This window comes from Pan troglodytes, chromosome 2, assembly GCF_028858775.2.
Source record: "Pan troglodytes isolate AG18354 chromosome 2, NHGRI_mPanTro3-v2.0_pri, whole genome shotgun sequence".
In the NCBI taxonomy this organism is placed as follows: domain Eukaryota; kingdom Metazoa; phylum Chordata; class Mammalia; order Primates; family Hominidae; genus Pan; species Pan troglodytes.
In genome coordinates, this window is record NC_086015.1 from 24,122,208 (window position 1) to 24,146,082 (window position 23,875).

General features: G+C 38.3%; 1 protein-coding gene across 2 annotated transcripts in view; it reads left to right on the forward strand.

The window, feature by feature from the left end:
• The window catches only part of KAT2B (lysine acetyltransferase 2B), a 114,136-nt gene that overhangs the window by 88,147 nt on the left and 2,114 nt on the right, over window positions 1-23,875 (forward strand). The window contains exons 12-17 of one of the 2 annotated variants that reach the window (XM_009445018.5): window positions 8,527-8,637; window positions 11,813-11,956; window positions 17,894-18,008; window positions 19,554-19,590; window positions 19,834-19,897; window positions 19,994-20,078. In XM_009445018.5, coding sequence (XP_009443293.2) covers window positions 8,527-8,637; window positions 11,813-11,956; window positions 17,894-18,008; window positions 19,554-19,590; window positions 19,834-19,897; window positions 19,994-20,078 — 556 coding nt within the window. The remainder of the gene's footprint in view (window positions 1-8,526; window positions 8,638-11,812; window positions 11,957-17,893; window positions 18,009-19,553; window positions 19,591-19,833; window positions 19,898-19,993; window positions 20,079-23,875) is intronic. The other variant, XM_016940564.4, reaches the window with a different exon arrangement.

Sequence of the window (23,875 nt, forward strand, 5' to 3'; positions counted from 1 at the left end):
GTAAATTTATGAATAAATTTCAGAAGTTATTCCTGTAGGGTTTGGCATGTGTTGGAGTGTCTTTCTGTTTTGTTTTGTTTTGTTTTTGTTGCTAATTTATCTTCCCAGTTGTCTTTGGCTTAGGTCCCTTCCTTTCCAGGAACTGTGTCCATGTTTTATTGGTATTGCAGTTGGTGTCGCAGTCTGGCGAGAATAAACCAGACTCTGAATTGACAGAAAGAGCTCTCATCTATACCTTGTCCTGTTCTACTTTCTTGCTTTTAAGAAAAGGGAACCAGAAAACATGTCCTTAGAATGTTATTCATTTAGGGCTGGGCAGTGGCTCACACCTGTAATCCTAGCACTTTGGGAGGCCAAGGTGGGTGGATCTCCTGAGATCAGGAGTTTGAGACCAGCCTGACCAATGTGGTAAAACCCTGTCTCTACTAAAAATACAAAATTAGCTGGGTGTGGCGGCACATGCCCATAGTCCCAGCTGCTTGGGAGGCTGAGGCAGGAAAATTGCTTGAACCCGGGAGGCTGAGGTTGCAGTGAGCCAAGATCACAGCACTGCACTCCAGCCTGGGCAATGAGAGCGAAACTCCATCTCAAAAAAAAAAAAAAAAAAAAAAAAAAAGAATGTTATTCATTTAGGATTTTCATGGGTGGACTAAAGATTAGCAGCTCCGGATGATTAAGATGGCTGCTGAGAAAAATTATTGGAAGGTCTAAAGCAATGTGTCCAATAGAAATATAAAGCAGCCTGTAAATATGAGGTTATAAAAGCACACATATTATGTGCTTTTAAATTTTCTAGTAGTTATATATATATATTTTTTAAAAAGCAAGTGGAATCCAGTGAGATTAATTTTGGAAATTTATTTTACCCATATATCCAAAGTATTATTAATATAACTGCAACAGGCATTCAATGTCACGAAGAATTATGGAGACCTTTTACATTACGTTCTTTGTTCTGTACTGTCTTTTTTTTTTTTTTTTTGAGACAGGTTCACACTCTGTTGCCCAGGCTGGAGTGCAGTCATGCGATCTTGGCTCACTGCAACCTCCGCCTCATGGGTTCAAGTGATTCTCCCACCTCAGCCTCATGCGTAGCTGGGAACTATAGGCACATGCCACCATGCCCGGCCAATTTTTGTATTCTTAGTAGAGATGAGGTTTTGCCATGTTGGCCAGGCTGGTCTTGAACTCCTGACCTCAGGTGCTCTGCCCTCCCTGGTCTCCCAAAATGCTGGGATTACAAACATGAGCAACCACACCCAGCCTTATACTAACTCTTTGAAACCAAGCATGTATTTTACATTTACAACACATCTCAATTTGGACAAGCTGCCTTTCAAGTGCTTGATAGGCACGTGTGGCCAGTGGCTCCTGTATTGGACAGTGCTGGTCTAAGTATTTTGTTGACTCCTTCAGCTTCAAAGAAGCAATACCATTTACAGAAACCAAAAGTAAGTCCCTGAAAGGAATCATTCTCTGCATTAGGGGCACAGCCTGTGCTATTGGTACTTTAGCTTTCATTAACAGCTTCACTCTCTGGTCACAGTACCCATTTTTAAAAATTATTATTATTATTATTATTATTATTATTATTTTGAGACAGCGTCTTGCTCTTTTGCTCTGGCTGGAATGCAGTGATGTGATCTGCTCGCTGCAACCTCCGCCTCCTGGGTTCAAGTGATTCTTATGCCACAGCCACCTGAGTAGCTGGGATTACAGGCGTGAGCCACCACGCCCGGCCTCAGCACGAATTATAGCTGCTGCAATGTATTTATTCTCACAAAGCACAAGTGGAGCTTTTTGTCTTTGACTCCTAGCACTAAGCATCAAAGGGCAAATGCAATTCAGCAGTCTTACATTCATCATTCTGACTGGGGAAGGTGAAGACCCACATTTGCTTGAAACTGATCTGTGGCTCATTTTCAAGGAATTCTGACAGTGTGTCTTTAGATGGTGCTGTTGCTGTGTTTATCATTATTCTCCGCTAGCCAAAGTGACAAATGTCCAGATGTTTCCAAATGTTCAAAGTTTAAGAACTTACTTAAAGGAAAATTTTATTTGGCTTTTCTTAGGGTGAAGACCTGGAAAATATGTCGTTGGTTTGTAATTTTAGAAAAAGATGGCATAATTTTTATTTTCAAAGATAGCTATACCAAACACCTTGTTTGGAAATGCTGATTAAGGTTGAGTTGGACACTTTTAGGGATACTAAAGGGAAACTGAAGGTATTTAATACGAATTGGATACTTTGTCTTATTACTTTCCAGAAAGGCAATTCCCCCCCATAACCATGTAATTTTCTAAAGACTTGAAGGAAGGTGGCCAAGCATCACAAACTCAGTAGGAAGAACAAGAAAAGCAATCACTTCTTGTAAGTGACTTGAAACTGTAGTTTTAGAAAATGAAGATAATGAAGATTAGTCTTTCAAAACAAAATAGAATGGATGAGTTTAGTGTGTGTGTGTGCGTGCATGTGTGTGTGTTTTAATGGTAAGAACGTGTGTGTGTGTGCATGCGTGCGTGTGTGTGTGTGTTTTAATGGTAAGAACCAATCTTTAGTAGAAGTAAGAATGTGAGAAACAGTTCTTCCTTTAGTTTCCTGGCCTTTTTTTTTTTTTTTTTGAGACGGAGTTTTGCTCTTGTTGCCCAGGCTGGAGTGCAATGGCGTGATCTCGGCTCACCGCAAACTCCGCCTCCTGGGTTCTGGTGATTCTCCTGCCTCAGCCTCCCGAGTAGCTGGGATTACAGGTGTCAGCCACCATGCCCGGCTAATTTTTGTATTTTTAACAGAAATGGTGTTTCATCACGTTGGCCAGGCTGGTCTCGAACTCCTGACCTCAGGTGATCGCCTGCTTCGGCCTCCCAAAGTGCTGGGATTACAGTTGTGAGCCACTGTGCCCAGCCAATTTCCTGATCTTTTTACTGTCCTGTGTCATTAATGATCAATGAACAACTTTTGAGACATCACACTGCCCAAGATATTTACATTTTCACTGGCGTATAGTCTAAGATAAAGATTGCTGAGCTCTGCCAACCCAGCAACACTAGACAACATGGAAGCACTTCTTCAATATGGAGTAAAACTGAATGGGTCCCAGTGGCTATAGCATATATTACTGAAAACAGCAAATTCATAAGCAGAGGTTTTATTTTAATTTTAATTTTTTAATTTTTTGAGATGGGGTTTTGCTCTGTTGCCCAGGCTGGAGTGCAGTGGCATGATCACAGCTCCCTGTGTCTGCGACCTCCTGTGCTCAGGTGATCCTCCTACCTCAGCCTTCTGAGTAGTTGGGATCACAGTTGTGCACCACCATGCCTGGCTAATTTATTTTTTGTAGAGATAGGGTCTCCCTGTGTTGCCCAGGCTGGTCTTGAACTCCTGGTCTCAAGAGATCCTCCCTCCTTGGCCCCCCAAAGTGCTGAGATTATAGGCGTGAGCCATTGTGCCCAACCATAAACAGAGGTTTTAAGTATTTATTTACTATATTAAAAATCTTGGCTAAATGGCACTTTAAAATCTGTATATGGTCATTTTGGAGAATCATGCTGATAAATTCCTGTGAATTCTTTAAATTAGATTTTTATGTGGATTTATTGTGCTGAAAACACAAGATAACATATGAGAATTTATTTGAAGCTCCTCTCCTGATTTTGGAATATCCTGTAATCTAAAAACAATTTGGGCCAGGCGTGGTGGCTCACACCTGTAATCCCAGCACTTTGGGAGGCTGAGGCGGGCGGATCACCTGAGGTTGGGAGTTCGAGACCAGCCTGACCAACATGGTGAAACCCCATCTCTACTAAAAATACAAAATTAGCTGGGTGTGGTGGTGCATGCCTGTAATCCCAGCTACTCAGAGGCTGAGGCAGGAGAATCACTTGAACCCAGGAAGTGGAGGTTGCGGTGAGCCAAGATTGTGCTATTGCACTTCAGCCTGGGCAACAAGAGTGAAACTCCATCTCAAAAGAAAAAAATATTGAATTTGATATTATATACAGCTTTAAAATTATGTAGCTAATGTTTATTTACCATAATAGGTATTTAAATAAACACTGAAGTTACCAGATAGTTAGAAAATGATCCTTTTGATGGCAGGTAAAAATAAAGGTGTACAAACAAGGGGAAATAGGTCTGGGGTTAAAATCTAAATAAACATTTGCTTATAATAGCTTTATGTTGTCACTGCCTCTCTAACCAAGGCAGTACTTAAACTACCATGACTGCTAGTCACAAATACTAGCTAGATACAGAGGAAGTTCAAGTTAAAAGACACAGCCCTTTCTCACAAGCAACTTGGAATCTGGAAAAGATTTTTGGAGAGATGGCAAATTTGTGGTCACTGATGAAAAATATCTTATGCAGGTTTTCAGAAGCTATTTACCAAAGAACCATTGTTGTTCTTGAGTAAAATTAATTGGATTATGGATGAAGGGGACAAATTTATAGTTTCTATTAACTCCTTACAAGATGGTGCATACAACAATCTCTCTTGCATCGACATCCGTGTTAAAGTGAATTTCATCAGAAGACACATTTCTTACTAATTTTTAGACATTACTTTTCCTGTGCACATGCAATTCACTCCAACTGGCCAACCATTTGCTTTCCTCTAGTTAAAAAAATTTTTTTAGAAATAATTTTTAATTATGTAAGACATATACAAATGCGTTTTCAGATAAAACAAAAATCCCATTTCCCCTTCCCACTACCATCCTGCTATTTTTGTCAGCTTGGTACGCATCCTTCCAGGTACTTTGGTATTGACACATATATTGGAACTTACTGAACTTACAGGTAAGAGGTGATTGTGTGTTTTGTTGTTGCTTTTTTCCCATTTAAATAAATGGAATTCATATTGTATGCATTGCATTACTGGAAAAAAACTTTACATTGTCCTAGAGACCTTTCAGCTTTAGTGCATATATGTGATTGTTTAAATTTGTATTTAGATACCTTAAATTAAAATGAATATTTACATCCTTGGTTACTCAGGTACTCAGTAGCTACATGTGACTAATCATTACCATATTGGATAGCATAGATAAAGAACATTTTCATAATTGCAGGAATTTCTATTAATGCTGATATATAGCTACTTTATTCTTTTTATACAGTATTTTATAATATGGATGCACCATAATTTATGTAATCATTTCTCTATTGAAGACATATTTGCTTATTTCTGGTAATTTTCTATCACCAACAATGCTCTGTTTGGAAATGTTTCCTTAGACACTGAGAAGCAGAATTCCTATATGAATGAATATGGCCGGTCTAAATTTAAAAAATTATTTCCAGATTGTCTTCTCAGTGGGTCTCCCAGTTTACATTTTTCACCAGTGGTGTTGGAGAGAATAGTTCCCCCTACCATTGCTGGCACTGGGTACATAAACTGTAAACGTATTTGCACGCCGTCAAGTGCAATATTTCATTTTATGGTAGAGCGCTCTGATCACTATTGAGGTCGAACATATCTCTTATATTTACTGGTAATATTTATTCTTGTTCTAGCCTTTGACAAATTTTCTTTTATTCTATCTCTTTTTTGTATTGATTCTATAGAAGATATTTATGTATTTTTGATATTAAATCTTTGTAATATATGTTGCAACTACACCCCCCTCACTTGTCATTTGTCTTTTGTTTATGGTATCTTTGATTACTTATGGTGCCTTGAAGAAGTTTTAAAATTTGAAGTATTCTACTTAATAATCAGTCTTTTACTTCATGCTTTTGCATTTTATATTTTCTTTAAGAAGCCTTTTTGTATCCCTAAGTTATATGCCCACTTTTCCTATATCTTTTTATAATACTTTTGTAAAGGTTTATTTTACCTTACATTTAGATTTCTAATCCATTTCCTTCTCTTGTTTTCAATTTGACAAGCTCTTTTAAGGCCTAGCTTAAACATTTCCTTTTCCTCTATTCGCCTTCTCTTTACCACCTTGATTATGGTCTTTTTCACTATCGTTTTGTTTTGTTGTTTTTGTTGTTGTTGTTGTTTGAGACGGAGTCTCGCTCTGTCGCCAGGCTGGAGTGCGTTGGCGCGATCTCAGCTCAGATCTTGGCTCACAGCAACCTCCGACTCCCTGGTTCATGCCGTTCTCCTGCCTCAGCCTCCCGAGTAGCTGGGATTACAGGCACGTGCCACCATGCCCAGCTAATTTTTGTATTTTTAGTAGAGATGGGGTTTCACCATGTTGTTCAGGATGGTCTCAATCTCCTGACCTCATGATCCGCCCACCTCAGCCTCCCAAAGTGCTGGGATTATAGGCGTGAGCCACTGGGATTATAGGCCACCGCGCCCAGCCCACTATTGAAGATACAAATATATCACTCTGTACAAATGCTGCATAACAGAAATGTAATGCAGGCCTCAAATGCAAGTCACATATGTAATTTCAAAATTTTGAGTAGCCATATTTAAAAAAGTGAAAAGAAACAGGTGAAATTAATTTTGACTTTTTTTTACTTAATATGTCTAAAATTATTGTCATATCAACATGTAATAAGTATAAAATGTTAGTAATGAGAATTTTTTTCCTAGTGTGTTTTTATACTTCAGGACATTTCAAACTGGACTAGTCTCATATCAATTGCTCAATAGCCACATGAGGCTAGTGTCTTCTCTGTTGAGTAGTATACCTCTATACACATGTGTTTATATGTTTATCTTCCCCATTTTACTATCGTCTCCTCAAGGAGAGAAATAGTTCATTTGTGTTTTTATCCAAGTTTTATTCAAACTCTCAGTGTTCAGTATTGTGATATGTTTGGGAAAAGTTAAAAGCTAAAATGTCTTTGGGTGACATCAATGGAAGAATAATTTGCAGAAGAGGGAGATGATGATACTGTTCTGTTTACTGGACATACCGTCCCCTTATTATTATGCTTGGTCCTAGGATCCATGCTTTAGAAAGGCATTGTTGTATTAGAAAAAACTCTGAAAAAAGTGATTAGTGGCCGGGCGCGGTGGCTCACGCCTGTAATCCCAGCACTTTGGGAGGCCGAGACGGGCAGATCACAAGGTCAGGAGATCGAGACTATCCTGGCTAACACAATGAAACCCCGTCTCTACTAAAAATACAAAAAATTAGCCAGGTGTGGTGGCGGGCACCTGTAGTCCCAGTTATTCGGGAGGCTGAGGCAGGAGAATGGTATTAACCTGGGAGGCAGAGCTTGCAGTGACCCAAGATCGTGCCACTGCACTCCAGCCTGGGTGACAGAGCAAGACTCCATCTCAAAAAAAAAATAAAAACCAAAGTGATTAGTTTGATAAGGTGTCATTCAGTCATGCCATATGAGGAATGACTAAGCCTTGATGGTGCTTGGCTTGGGACTGGGGAAGTACGGATGGGCATGTGTGAGAGAGCATAATCTTTGAAGGCTTGAAGGGCTGTTAAAAGCAGGAATGAGTCTTTGTAACTCTAGGAGTAGAACTAAGGTCAATAAGTAGAAATAACAACGACCAGATCTTGGATGAACGTTAGGAAGGAATTCCCAACTATATGATGCCTGAAAATGAATTGGTCTATCTCACCACCAAGGAATTGGCCTACGTTGGAGGTGTTCTAGCAGATTGCCTTTTCATGATAGATAGCAAAAGACCTCTAGCCTCATATGGATTAGGGGGTTAGATAAAATGACTTCCAAAGATCCTTCTGACCTTGAGGTACTGTGATTCCATGAGATCATACCTGGGAATATATTTGAGTTCTTGAGAAAAATGTGCCACCAAATTGCAGAAAATTTATGTGAAGATATTTGGGTCTGGACGCTTGGATTTACTTTTATCTCTCTTTATGCGGTTCCAAAACAATCACATTAGATTTATACGTTTTCTGTAAGCTTTGTCACTGAAAAAACTTGATATTATAAAAATATTTCAATCACTGAGTTTATTCAACATTGTTGACTACCTTTAGTTACTTTCTAATGTCTTCTGGCTGATTCAGAGATTCTGGGCTTCTCAGACCTTACTTGGAAAGGTCTGATAAGACCAAATTTAAAATGCTATGTATGTGATGATTCAGTTCTTTAGAAGGGTTGCCAGTTTGTGGTGTACAGTAAACACTTGCATTACTAAATATTCTAGTGAAGATTAGCACTTTTCATTTGCATCTTTTTTTTTCTTCTGAGATTCTCAAATACCTTAAAGATAAGCAGAAATTCATAATCTACATTCATTCTGAAAACTTTTATATTAATATTCAGCAAGTGATCTTTAAGATTGAGCTAGGAACTTGTGGCCCTGGTGTGTTATTTTCAAATAACTAGAAACTTACATTTTCAAATGATGATTTTTATCTTTGAAGCAAGGATTTTGATTTTGTTTTGGTTTTATAGCTTATTTTCAAAGTTAAGAAACGCAAGAAAGGATGTTAATATATTTCCTTCAGGAAAGGTCCTGGTTGGTAAAATATGTAAAAGTACAAACTTCTGAATTCACCATCATTTCCTGATGGATTTGTAAAAATTTTTCTCCCCAATCTAATGTATTTGTTTGTATACTAACTTCCACACAGGGCTATGGAACACACCTGATGAATCATTTGAAAGAATATCACATAAAGCATGACATCCTGAACTTCCTCACATATGCAGATGAATATGCAATTGGATACTTTAAGAAACAGGTTGGTTTCTCACCACGCAACACTGTTTTGTCATTCCTTTTCTTCATATGTTCTCAGGTAGCGTTCTTCCAAATAAGTTTCTCCCCCAGTGTTTTCTACTTATAAGAACAGGCATTTGTTTTACAAGCCTTATGTCAAAAATAAGCTTCAGCCTGGATTAGAGAGTGTCACTAGCACATAGTAAGTATTGAATAACTATTTGTTGAGAGAATGAATGAATGTCACCTGTCAGTGAGGTATAATATTGCATCCTAACGTTCTAAAATATGGTTTCTAATAAGAAATTCCCAGTCCTGGAATTTGGTGGGTAGCATTCTCTGTGAATGAGAAAAACAGATTCAGTTTCTGGAAGGCCTCCATTTATGACAGCAGAGAGGAAATCCTGGAGTTTATAAAAACCTGCAAACAGTCCTGATTCTACAGCACATAGTGGGCTAGGAGCTTGGCTGTCATCTTTGCAGTTCCTTCCTTTCTCCGTTCCTCCCTTCCTTTCTTTTTTTTGAGACAGGGTCTCACTTTGGTGCCTAGGCTGAGACTGCAGTGGTGCAATCTCAGTTCACTGCAGCCTTGACCTCCTGGGCTCAGGTGATTCTCCCACCTCAGCCTCCCAAGTAGCTGTGACTACACCCAGCTAATTTTTTGTATTTTTATTAGAGACAGGGTTTTGTCATGTTACCCAGGCTGGTCTCGAGCTCCTGGACTCAAGCAATCCACCCGCCTTGGCCTCCCTAAGTGCTGGGATTATAGGCGTGAGCCACCTCACCAGGCCTCTGTCCTAGCAGTTTCTTATCAGAAGTTTTCAGCTCAGGCCAGGTGCAGTGGCTTATGCCTGTAATCCTAGTATTTTGGGAGGCCAGGGCAGGAGGATTGCTGTGCTCAGGAGTTTGAAACAGCCTGGGCAACATAGTGAGAACTTGTCTCTCTTTAAATAAGTCTTAAAATAAGTTTTCAGCTCAGCTTTTTGAGGACTATTCTTTGACTGCATATTATTTTTAATAGTGATTTATAATTCCTAAACATTTTCATTTACTTTTCTGACTATAAAAGTAATGTGTAATCATTGTAGAAAATGTAATAAAGCAAAAGAAGGAAAGAAAAATGGCTTGTAATTCTGTCACCCCAAGAAATTTACTGTTAATGCTTTGATTTTTTTATTTTAAAATTTTTTCTGTTATTTTTCCTCTCAGCTCATACCTATGCTGTTAATGCTTTGACATAAATCTTTTTAGTATTTTTTCTGTGTGTATATAAACATAAAAGTTGGTTCATACTGTGTATATAATAATTTTGGTGGTTTCCTAGGATTTTGTTGTAGAAATAGAAAATTATTTAACCAATACATTTTTGACTATTTAGGTGTTTCTTGTAGGTAATGTGCATGTGTATGGGTGTGTGTTTGTGCACATGTTTTGCCCTCATTGATGGTAATTTGCTTAGAATAAATCAAGGTTTTTGTAATGTGTTGCTAAATATTTTAAAAATTTCCATTTTTGTCAGCAGTGTATAAGGGGGTCAGGAAAGGAGTTGGTAACTGAAAAAAAATTTACCACTTTTCCAGATAATAAATTGTGTATGTTTGAATTTATTTATGTGAAGTTTGATTTATTTTTCCATGTTTATCAATTCTTTGTATTTGTTCCTTTTTTGGATTGCTAATTCATTTTCTTTTGTCCCTTTTTCTATAAAAATGTTTAGTTGTACATTGATTTGTGAGAACTATTAGTATATAACTATATTAACCTTGGATAATATTTGTTTCAACATTGCTTATGGCTTTTTCTTTAAATCTTCAGAATGTTAAAGATGTTATTACATAAAATCTATTGACTTGTTTTGGTTTGGATTTTGTTTGTTTGTTTGTTTTGAGACAGGGTCTTACACTGTCACCAAGGCTGGAGTGTTGTGGCATGATCATAGCTCACTGCAGCCGCAACCTCCTGGGCTCAGGCGATCCTCCTGCCTCAGCTACCTGTGTAATTGTGACCTCAGGTGCATGCCACCATGCCAAGCAATTTTTTTTTTTTTAATCATTTGTAGAGATGGTGAGGGATTGGGAGAGAATCTTGCTATGTTGCCTGGGCTGGTCTTGAACTCTTGGACTCAAGTGATCCTCCTGCCTCAGTCTCCCAAAGTGCTGAGATTATAGGCATGAGCCACTGCACCCAGCCAGACTTCTTCTTTTTTTTTTTAAATGTGTTCTTATGTAATTAGAAAGCTTTTTGTGCTCTGAAGACAGATAAATAATCTCCTATTTATTATCTTCTCATTGTTTGAGATGCATTTTAACTTTTATGGTAAAACTCACTGAGAACTTAATTGGAGTGTTTCACTGGGGTCTTGAGCATCAGCTTTCCTCAGCTGTAACTGTAGTGCAAAGCATAAGATCTCAGCTATGGTTCTTAAATGACTTGTCTGTAGTCCTCTTTGAGGATGATGGCAATAATTACTTGGAAAATAAGTTTTTGTTGAAAGATGAGGCAGTGAACTGCTGGCGATGGTGCTGAAGTTCAAGAAATTTTCTGCAAATAACTGAAATAGATACTTAAGGCAAATTATGTTTATATTATAAATATATTATTTATAATTTTGAATATATACTCTGAAGCAGTCTGTTATTATGGCTTAAAGTGTGTAAATGAGTATATTCCAAAGCATTAATGTCATTGAAACAACCACACATTGTGACTGTCTGGAATTTTTTTGCCTGCAAAGAAAGGATTTCATTTCCTCAGAAACATTAAGTTTCTAATCACTTTATTTTTTTGACCATCTTTTCTTTGATAATTTAGATCAATGTTAGTTATTGATTTGTTGAGAATCCTGGGGACCCCCTCACCACTTTTGGAGAAATTTGCAACGGTCATATTTAATTATGTAATTCAGTACAAAATTAAACCTAATTTTTACTTAACACCTGTTTCTGTTTTAAACTTTTTAATATTTCTTGCATTTTATTAGGGCCATTTAAAAAATGTTGTCTTGCTTCCTATTTACAGTTAGATTTCTGGTGTTTTTGAACTTCATGGGTGGTTTTAAGCTAATCCTCTTCAGAATAGTACAATGAGAACTTCAAAGAAGCTTGTCTTGATTCCTCACACAGTGCCTGGAACATAGTTAGCACTCAGTAGATATTTGGTGCATGGTGTTCATATGAATGAATTTACTTGCTTTTCAGGGTTTCTCCAAAGAAATTAAAATACCTAAAACCAAATATGTTGGCTATATCAAGGATTATGAAGGAGCCACTTTAATGGGATGTGAGCTAAATCCACGGATCCCGTACACAGAATTTTCTGTCATCATTAAAAAGCAGAAGGAGGTAAGCAGGTGGTTGACTCCCTTACCTTCTGTACAGGCCAGTCTTAGCTGGGGTGGGTTGCATTTCCTTGGGTGCTGCGTGTATGTGTTTACTGGATAGCAAACTCTCGGTTTGCTGTGGGTTATCTAGATTTCTTCTCTCTCTCTTTTTTGACACAGAGTCTCTCTGTCACCTAGACTGGAGTGCAGTGGCACTATCTCACTGTAACCTCTGCCTCCTGGGCCCAAGCAATCCTCGTACCTCAGCCTCCCGAGTAGCTAAGATTACAGGTGTGTGCTACCATACCCAGCCAATTTTTCTTATTTTTAGTGGAGACAGCGTTTCACCATGTTGGCCAGGCTGGTCTCGAACTCCTGACCTCAAGTGATCCACCTGCCTCGGCCTCCCAAATTGTTGGGATTACAGGTGTGAGCCATCGCTCCTGGCCATAGATTTCTTTAAAGGTATCCTTGATCTGTTTCCTTTCTCGGTTACCATTTCTACAAGAGTCATTACTTTTTAAATTTGTGTACAATACAAAATATGTAAAATATGGTGACATATTTTAACTTCACCTTCAAGCCATTTTGCATTCTGGCCTCAATTATTGTTCCCACTCTTATCTCTTTACTTTCATCTCCAAATACTCCAAGTGCATCTATTTACTATTCTCCAAAGTGTCTTTGTCTATTAGCCACCCCCTTCACTCAGCACACACATAAATCAAACCGTTTCAGGGTGTGTTCCAGTTCCTCTTCTGAACTTCTCTAGCACCAGTTTGATCCACCTATTTGAATTTCAGTTATTCATCTTACATAGACATTTACCTTACTGTATATTAATCTCTGCTTTTACTTGGCAAGTTCTGAAGGCTTATCCTTCTAGGTATTAAGTGATTTGTTATCTGGTATTGAGGTGACTTTTTTTATGCATATGAATGAAAAGAGAAGCAGTAAAAGGGAAAGGTTGACAGAGTTGAATACATAATAATTTTAAATTTTCTAAGGCAGAAAAAAAAACACTCATGATGAAAAGAACAGAACTGGGGAGTACACAAAGGCCATTTATTGAAAGAAAGAACTTTGTGTGTTAAGTCCAGGATCACCTCCTGGCTGCCCCCAGTTGGGTGGAGTTTGCAGCTGTGTCATCCCACATAAATTCCACTTGATACTTCTGTTATTCGTTTAGTGCACTTTTCTCTAACAAATAGCTTAGGAGGACATCTGTCTTATACCCGTCTTTGTTTTCTGGTTTCTACTAACCTCCTTAATCCCAGTTCTTAGTTTTTTGTCAGGCATTATCTACCTAACAGCCCTAAAGCTTTTTACACAGTGTCTGGTGCATAGTAGTTACTCATTAAGTATTTTTCTTTTACTTAAAGTGGCTCAGTCTTGTTCTTGTGTTTCCTGGGGAAGTGAGCAAAGGCTTTTTTTTTTTTTTTTGGAAAATACAAACAACTTTTGTTGCTTTTTGTTCAAAGATGTCAGCCTAAGAGAGAATTCCAAGTAGGCACTTGGAAGAGTTAATAAAGCACAGCAGGCTCCTCTCTCTCCCTGTCTCTCTGAAGAGCTGGCTTTCCTCATTGTTCTCTCTGGAGCTTAATGAGCAGGTCTGGATTCAGCAGCACATCGTTCCGCATTAGAGGCTGCTGGCCAACTAAAGCCATCACCCCGCTGTCAGCTGCTCTTTCCTCATTCCTCCTCCCAGCAGCACTAATTCATCCCCACGGTGTTAGCTGAGAGCAGGATTCCCTTGGCAGAGTCTGCAAATTCACATTGTACATGATCTGTTGGCCCTTCACACCTACAGGGGAACGCCAGAAGCGCAGAGCTATTTTAGATGGCTAACAAAGCAGTCAACTTTTTAGAAGCCAAGGCTCCCTCCCCATTCTTTTTTCTCTCCTCCCCCTCTGCCTCCAGCCTTCCCTCACACATTCCGTTGAATGGGTGATGGAGGTTTGGAGATCTTAACCTAGTTTTTAAAAAAGCTATCTGAAGTCACTTCAATAAAAATATATTTGGATTCATGTAGTATTTTTTTCCACAGAATTCAGTTGATTTTTTATAAGTATTATTTATTCCAACTGTGAAAAACCCCTCAAGGAAGGTAGGGATTCATGGTGGCAGCAAAGAAACAGTGAATATTCTGAGGCATTTCCTAGCCCCTAAAAGTATATAGGAGCAGAATAAGTTGTACTTGTCATTAGTAGAGATAGAGAGAGAAAACTAGTATAGTTGGACAGGTGGACCAAGAGTGGAGAGTTAAGTGCTACTTTGTGAGTGTTGACTCCAAGGGAAAGGTAGGATCTGTAGGGGCCTCATGTCACCTGACATGGCTTTGTGGGACATTTGTTTTGAACTGGGCAGCCTGGTAATGAAATCTGCATTAGCAGAGGCTCCGAGTCCAATGTAAACAGATTTGTGGGCACATGAACAGGTAGGACCATTGTTATGTCGGTGATGAAGGCACTATTTGAGAAAGTGCGAATAGGCTATGGGCAAGCATAATTGGGTATATATGTGCCTGTGTGTGTGTGTGTGTGTGTGTGTGTGTGTGTATACATACATATACCTATGTACATGTATGTGTGGATAGGCTGGGTGGTGGGTGGGGGGATAAGTTCTTAAATCTTAATCTACATGTGACAATACAAGGAATTGGGGTTGGAGAAGCCAAAGTAAGGATGGGGAAACTCAATGCAGTTTTTATAAGGAGACATGCAAAGACTGGGTGATGTATTGGAGATGGGGAACTACTCCACTGAAATTTTCTGCTTTGGGAGACCCTCAAACTGACAGCAGTAGATCATAGGACTGAGCTATGGACTTCAGGAGAAGAAGATGAGGACATACTTTCATTTGGAAGGCATTGATTTTATCGTCATGGTAGGGAGTTGAAGATATTTTCTAGGGAGGTGAAGTTAATACACTAGAACACAATGAAAATATCTCCTTTCTGAGATGCAAGTCAAAACCACAATGTGATACCATCTCACACCAGTCAGAATGGCTATTATTAAGAAGTTAAAAAAATAACAGATGTTGGCAAAGCTGTGGAGAAAAGGGAATGCTTATACACTCTTGGTGGGAATGCAAATTAGTTCAGCCCCTGTGGAAAGCAGTTTGGAGATTTCTCAAAGAATTAAAAATAGAATTACCATTCCACACAGCAATCCTATTACTGAGCATATACCCGAAGGAAAATAAATTGTTCTTACAAAAAGATACATGTGCTTTTATGTTCATTGCAGCGCTATTCACAATAACAAAGACATGAAATCAATCCAGGTGCCCATCAAAGGTAGATTGGATAAAGAAAATGTAGTACATATACACCATGAAATATTATGCAGCCATAAAAAAGAACAAAATCATGTCCTTTGCAACAGTGTGGGTTTAGCTGGGGCCATTATCCTAAGCAGATTAACACAGGAACAGAAAATAAAATACTGCATGTTTTCTGTTATAAGTGGGAGCTGAACATTGGGGATATATGCTCACAAAGATGGGAACAGTAGACACTGGAGTTTCCAAAAGAGGCAAGAGAGGGAGAGGAGTAAGGGTTGAAAAACTACCTGTCAGGTACTGTGCTCACTACTTGGGCAGTGAGATCATTAGAAGCCCAAACCTCAGCATCACACAGTATACCCATAATACCCCCTGTATCTAAAATGAAAACAATAAATTAAAAAAGATCTCTTCTCCATACTGATTACTGGAGGTACAGAGAGCTTAGGATGCCTTCCATTCCCATTAACAGTCACTTCTCAGGAGCCCACAATCTTTAAGGTGCTACATGAGGTGAGTGGAAGCCATCTGTAGGTCATTGCATTTGAGAGTCCCTTGGTGAAGAGAAGGAAACTTTTCAAATTGAAACAGTCTTCAGCATATTCTCTGAAGGTGTCGATTTAAGAGACTGCCCTTGGGATTCTTTTTTTTTTTTTTTTTTTTTTTGAGACGGAGTCTCACTCTGTCACCCAGGCTGGAGTGCAGTGGCATGATCTTGGCTCACTGCAAGCTCTGCCTCCTGGGTTCCCACCATTCTCCTTCCTCAGCCTCCCGAGTAGCTGGGACTACAGGCGCCCGCCACCACGCCCAGCTAATTTTTTGTAATTTTTAGTAGAGAAGGGGTTTCACTGTGTTAGCCAGGATGGTCTCGATCTCCTGACCTCGTGATCTGCCCACCTCGGCCTCCCAAAGTGCTGGGATTACAGGCGTGAGCCACCAAGCCCAGCCAGGTTTCTTTTTTCTTTTAAGATTTGGACTTATAATAAATAAATGGACTTAAAATAAATAAATGGAAAGCACCCATCTAGATCAGCCTTGTCAAAAGTAGCAGTCACTAGCCACATGTGGCTACTGAGGACTTGATATGTGGTTAGTCAAAATTAAGGCATGCTGTAAGTATAAAATCCTCTGATTTTCTTTTCTTTCTTTTTCTTTTTTTTTTTTTTAAGAGGAAGTCTCGCTCTGTCACCCAGGCTGGAGTGCAATGGCACAATCTTGGTTCACTGCAACCTCCACCTCCCAGGTTCAAGCAATTCTCCTGTCCCAGCCTCCTGTGTAACTGGGATTACAGGCGTGCACTACCATGCCCAGCTCATTTTTTGTATTTTTAGTAGAAATGGGGTTTCACCGTGTTGGCCAGGCTGGTCTCGAGCTCCTCGCCTCAAGTGATCCACCCACCTCGGCCTCCCAAAGTGCTGGGATTACAGGTGTGAGCCACTGCACCTGGCCAATCCTCTGATTTTCAAGAGTTCATATGAATACAGCAATGTAAAATATCTTACACTTTTTTCCAATTGTATGTTACAATGACATTTTAGATATAATGGGTTAAATGAAATACATTATTAAAATCAATTTCACCTGTTTCTTTTTGCCTTTTAAAAACGCGGCTAGTAGAAAAATTTAAATTACATGCGTGGCTTGTATTATGTCTCTATTGGACAGCACTGATCTAGATTTACTAGGAATATACTTTTACTAGTCCCATTCATTTTATGAAGTTATTTGTTTAACTGTTAGGATTACATATTCATGCTGCAGTATTTACCAGCTATATGTTTGAAATCAATCAGGAAGTAGATTTTTTTGTTTTCCTTTGTGAATGCAATTAGTGATTTCTATTGTTTTGTTTCATTTTTCCAAAATTTCGTTATGATATGTTTAATTTCCGGATGGGATTTTTTTAGTTTTTTTTTTTTTTTTTTTTTTTTTTTAATTAAAGGGATAACCTCAGTGTCTTGGAAGTAGTTACCTCAGCATATTAATAATTATTTTACAAAACAAACAAAACATCTCTCAAAATTTCTCAGTCAGTGTGATGGCTCATGTCATGGTTGTGTTGCTTTAATAGATGATACTTTAAATTGCATTATTCTTTTCTTTCTTCTCATGACAGCCTACTATTATAGAGCTGCTTTTTTGATGCAGCCAGAATAGGTTGGAGCTCCAGCCTTGAAAATTTTAAATAGTAAAGCTTTAACTACTGTAGGCTTTTGGGACTTTCTGGGGCCCGTTTACCTGCTTCTCTAGTCTGAAGGGAACAGTTCCTAGTTATGGGAAGTGAAGAGGTTCTGTCACTTGACTGAGTAGTGAATGCTCAGGGCTGCTTTCCTGTAATTCTGGCAGAGCCTCCTCAGAGAAGCAGGGCAAAATAATTGGCTCTTATGCTACAGATGACAAGTGGGCCCTAGGGGCTGTGTGTTTTCTCAATATTGGCTTTTCTGGATGTCAGGGACAAGTAACTCAAAGATGTTTTTGTGAATGTCACTAAATAGACATGGTATAATATAATCTGTTCATTTCTTACTTGTTAAATAGCATTCACCCCTTTCTCCCATCTTATTTCATAAAAAAGACTGTTTTGTTAGGAAAACATTTCATTAGGTTGACTGACTTGAACTGTATCCATAGAATTCTTTCCCTAAACACATTTCCTTCCTGTGCTTTACAGATAATTAAAAAGCTGATTGAAAGAAAACAGGCACAAATTCGAAAAGTTTACCCTGGACTTTCATGTTTTAAAGATGGAGTTCGACAGATTCCTATAGAAAGCATTCCTGGAATTAGTACGTATAGACCTTCTTTTAAAAGCGAAATTTTTTAGTAATGCCGTGGTTTGTGTTTGAAACAATTTCCAGAATGCAGTAACTTCGAAAGCTTTATTGCCCTGCCCGTCTCTGTGTTATCTCTAGTCTTTTAAGAAGGCAGCAAATGTCATCCTTTTATGTCTTCCCTACCACCCAATACAAACAAACCAAAGGGAGCTTAGATGCCCCCTTGTAATAGCTGTTAATATCCACCACTTATTAAGAGTCTGCCATTTGTAGCACAGTGCGAATTATTACACATATGCAACCTTGAAAGCAGGGAATCCTATTTTATAAATGGGGAAATCGAGTTCCAAAGCAGTTAGATCATTTACTGTTAAAGGGCACATAGCCAGTAACGGTCAGAATTAGAAGCAGCCCAGTTCTGATGGCCGAACACCTTACTGTTTGCACCATGTCTCATTGCCACCATGGTTGCAGCCTCCAAGATCTGTGCTTGACTAGTCTCCCCAAACTTCTAAAAAATACTATTTGTTATGTGTGGTGGAAATCATATACCTTGTTTCATATTCCCTATTTTACAGTAGTTTTCCTAAGGGTTCTTGTCTGTATGTTAGAGTTGAGTTGTGTTGGGTTAAACCATACCAAATAGTTGTTTTTATAGGTCAAAAGCCATTGAATATCATTTGGCAATTTTGTTCAGTTCAAATCCAAGTTCTTTTTAGTATATTTAAGCTTTAATAAAACAAAATCAAACAAGCAAAAATTTTCCAGAAAAAATAAGATGTTATTTGGACAAGATATATCACTTTATTACATGTGCCCTCTGGCAGATCTTACTTTTATGCTAAATCCAGAAATTCTACTTCCATGTATTATCTCTATTAATGACATAATAGCAACCATATCATTGAATGCCTACTTGTGCCACGCATTTATCTGTTTTTTTTTTTTTTTTTTTTTTTTGTACATTAACTACTCTCAACAGGGATAAAACCACCTAATTTTTAGGGTTCTGTTTTATAGATTGATAAACTGAGAGGCAACTTACTCTTATTTAGGGTGAGTTACCTTTTAAGGAAAGAACAGGAAATCACATCCAGATCTGTCAGACTCCAGGCTGTTTTCTATCTGCTACACTAAACTTTCTTGCATTACAAGCAGGGCCTTAGCCAAATAGAACAGAGACCAGGACAGAGTTTGTTCTGACCTAAAATAACAGCTTAACTCTTTTACAGGGTGATCAGCCAAAAATTTGACTTTCAGTTTAAAAAATACACAGGCCCACAGTACTGTACATATTTATTTTTTATGCTCTCCACTGAAAGGTTGGTGTTCCTGCTTTAAAACACTAACATATGGGGCAGCGTTGTTAGTCTTGGAAATGTTTTATATTGTTAGTGGTATAAGGAAGTAACTAATTGCCATTAATTTCAGTCTTCTCTCAGAAGTAGACTTTTATTGAGTCATGCCTATAATTTCTTGTTTTTGATAAGTATTAACTATGTTATTCTCTTGACCAAAAGCATTTCTCATTCAGTGTTTCACTTTGTTGACATATAGGAGAGACAGGCTGGAAACCGAGTGGAAAAGAGAAAAGGTAAGTATGACGGGCAAGAGGATGTTAATGGAAGTGATTTTTTTTTTTCCCCACCAAGCAACTTAAAGAAAAACGGCAAACTAATTGTAATCACTAACACAACCGTTGGTGGGTTTTGAGTTTCCTAAAACATTCTGGAATGGTTCCAATTTTAGGTTTTTGTAAGAATGAGCTGAATAGTAATCAGCTGGCAATAGGGTAAAACTCTAATCATTGCTCCTTGTTTCCCTTTTTCCTTTCAAGTAAAGAGCCCAGAGACCCTGACCAGCTTTACAGCACGCTCAAGAGCATCCTCCAGCAGGTGAAGGTGGGTGTCCTCTTTATTCACCTCATGCAAATATTTTGAAATGATTTCCCACATGGAATTTCCATATTAGATACCTTACTTTTTTCTTTACCCAAGAGCCATCAAAGCGCTTGGCCCTTCATGGAACCTGTGAAGAGAACAGAAGCTCCAGGATATTATGAAGTTATAAGGTTCCCCATGGGTAATGCCATTAACATTTTCTAAGTATAGATTTAAAACTCTGGATGGCGGTGTGGGGGACAAATGGTTGCTGAGGTTGATTTGTACTCCTCTGCTTAGGGTAGGAAGTGTATGACGGGTGGTGGGATTCCATGCACCGTGGCGGGTCAGTGATGGCAGAGAAGTGGGTGGCTGTGTTCATTAGAGACATTCTGCAGCTGTCGTTTAGAGCCCACATGAGCTTAACGACACTAGACGCAGAAAATCCAGGGTAACTGCAGACAGCACTAGATTTGAAAGCTGGCACTTTAGATATAACTTTGCTTATATTCTAACTCTTTGGTGCAAATAGAAAAACATCAGCTTATCCTCTTGATATGCTTTGCGTCTGTCGTAAATAGGTATTCCTTTGAATAATTATTCAGGATAATAATGAAAGAAGTTAGATTAAACTACTTGACTGCTGTACTTTCAGAGGGAGAAATTCTACTTACCACAATTCTTGATTTTCCATGCCCTTGATGGGTACTGTTAATGTCACTGTATATACTCTTTATTTTACGCTTTGTCTCATATCCAAAATCAAACAAAAAAGGATGTCTTCAGAAATGTAGAATTGTGCAGTTTGGTGCTGTGCCACACCACTCTAAAATTAATGATTAATTGAATCAATTGACGTCGCTCAAATTAAACTAATTTGGCATTGTATGGGTGGCAACCAGTTGAAATGTTTTCTTTTTATCAGCTATGTGGCCATATTTTTGGACAGAGCCAGAGTCTTCTGTCTCTTTTCTACCTGTAATCTATTCCAGGTGCTAAGAATTGTGAAAGTCCAGCTTGGGTAATGTAGTGAGACCCTGTCTCTACAAAAAGTAAAAAATTAGCCAGGTGCAGTGGCACACGCCTGAGGCCCCAGCTACTTGGGAGGCTGAGGTTGGAGGATCACTTGAGCCTGGGAGTTTGAGGCTGTAGTGAGCTGTGATTGCACCACTGCACTTCAGCCTGGGCACTGGAGGGAGACCGTATCTCAAAAAAAAAAAAAAATTGTGGAAGTGTTAAAAATGTGAAAAGGAAGAGTGAAAGGGACGCATTAGCTCCTTGAAAACTGAGTTATTTACAGGTGTTTTCTATAGCATTTAAATGTTTCACATGAATATTTTATATATTTGTAGTAATGATTTCAGTAGCCTACACCCTTTAAAGTGAACACACATCTATATGCTTTTCTTTCTCTCTTCTCTCTGACTTACCACTATTTATTTCAGTACAAGAAAATAAAGGGTATGGTTGACTCAGTCTAGAATTCTGAATGGAAGGCTGATTTGGGAATCAATATTGTCCACTATGTGCAAAATGTGTTAAAACTCTTTGTGTCCATTTCCAACCATAAATTAACTGATTTTTGCATCCTCTTCCTCTGGACCATCTCAGCTTCTTTTGGGAAACCCCCATGGGAAGCTGTGTGACTTTGGGGCCCTTTCAGCCCCTGTGCACATGCACTCTGATGACGTGCAGCGATAGGTCTAGCAGATCCCGTCGATCATAGCCTACTTGCAGCCTGCTTTCTGAAAGTGTTTTGCTTGGTCCCACCTGTGAAGGTTGTGAACTTCTCCAGTTGGATACCACCTGTATGCATAGCTGACTCTCACAAGGGGGGAAACTGACCTAATTGAGCAAGGCCAGTGATGGGCTGAAATGTGTGCTGGACAAAGTTAAAGCTATAAATGGTGTTCTTCAGTAGGGCAGTATTTTTTTTCTTGGTATTGTTCAGATGCTGAGTAAAATATTTAGTTTTGTCCCCAAGATTATCTTGTATTTGAAGACAAGATTGACAAATCAATAATTTTACATTTTCCCACTATTTCCTTATTTGATGTTTCTAATAACATTACTTTTCTTTCCCCAAATTCTAAAAAACTGTTTCTCTCATATGGATGGGATCTAACCTGTTTTACTTAGGGAGTCACACACCGGACATCAGCTGTATAGTCTGGCCCAAGCATGACTTCTTGTTACCCATGGATGGCTAGGCAGGGTTTTCCTGCTTACCCAGAATTCCCAAGTTAAGGGGAAAGGACATGAAAACAGAATAATTTAATGGTGTCTCTATATTTGGTACCACCAATATTTAGTCACCTTTTTTAACCCACCTCATTTTGTCAATTGAAAAAACTCTACGAAGGCCAGAGGAAGAAGAATGCTATCTATAGCTTTAGAATAGAAAGGAAGTATTCAGAATTGGTTATAGTTATTCAGAAAAGTCCAGACACCGCCATAATTCTTGCTTTGTTTCTGCTGCATTTTAGGCTCTCTCCATCTTTTCTTACCCATCTCCTAAAAAAAGTTCGAAAAGCTTTTGGACAAACTTCTTTGTGTTGTGTCATCTTTTTACTCCTCCTCCCCCTTTTTGGGGGGTACATGTTTCTTCCTTTTAAAACATTATAAATATTATATTGGGCAGCATATCTTAAGTGGTAGACATTTAGGTGGAAAAGTGAAAGGAATGTAAACATCTACTTTTACTTAGGGCCAATTTCATTGTTTTTTTCTTCTTTAAATGAGAGAACATTTTGATCTGTTCAGTCACACTTGGATGGGACATTTAGTGTGGGATTTGATGAGTCTTTGTGTTTCTTAGCGCTTTTAGATTTTTATCTCTCTCCAAACTGTTTTAGAGAAGAAAGAAAAGTTGAAAGTTGAATTTACAGATGTGATGACATACACTCTAACCAAGATAGGCTTTATTCAAGAGATAGGCAGAAGCAGCTTTTTTGCATTTCTTCTTTGATGCTTTTGTGGTGGATTTAGGATATTGATGCAAATGAATTCCTTCCCATTTGGGGATATTGTACATACATTTACTTACCTTATTAAATGATGATCCCAATGTATTTGGTTATAGGTTTCTTTCCCCCTGGAAATTTTATAACATACTTATAATTTGGGATATTGGTAGTCAGAAGTGGGGTTTTTTTTTCCCCCATTTGACTTATTTTTCCACACATAGTTAATACAATTATAGCTTTTAACAATAAAGCCAGACTTCAAGACAACCAGGGAACTATAAATAGACAAATGTTAGCGTCTATTCTAATCTGCATAGAATTCCTTAAATTAGTCCTGACAGTGAGGATTGAAGAAACCCTACTTTAGTTTTATCAGTTTAGATGGAGTACTGTTTTCACCTGTAAAATACTACAATTTAAAGCAAGTAGCTATATTGGGAAATATTCTTTGCAATAGTCTCACAAGGCTTACTTGCTTTAGAAAATAGATTATTAAATGAAGTTTGTTATTCTTATTTCATTGATGGAGCTTGAAGCAAATTCATTTGAATCATTTTACGTGCAAGGGCACTGGTGTGTTCACAGATGTATTTATTATCAGTTTCTCTATATGACACCAAAACAACTGTGAGTTTAGTGAAACAAATGCAGTCTGATTGTTTTAAGTAATTAAATGATTGAATACAAACGTTCCACCTGCTCTACTCCGTATAGATAGAGCCTCTTCTGTATAATTCTGACTGAATAGCTAACAGTAGTCAGTTCATCATACTTATTGTTGCTAATCTACTTAGCTTCCTTGTGCTGAATAGGGGATTGAACCAGATGACTAATAATGGTCCCTTTAATGCTAAAATGGCTGTGATTTTACATTTTTAAAAAACCCACAAAAGAATGAACTTAAGATTTAAGAACTGTTTTCCTTGGTCATAAGAATTTCTCTTAAATAAAAGCATTGGGATGATAAAAATGTAATCAAACCAACAACATAGATTTCTTTCCCAGTCCCAGTTTTGTCAGCTGGTGTTTAAAG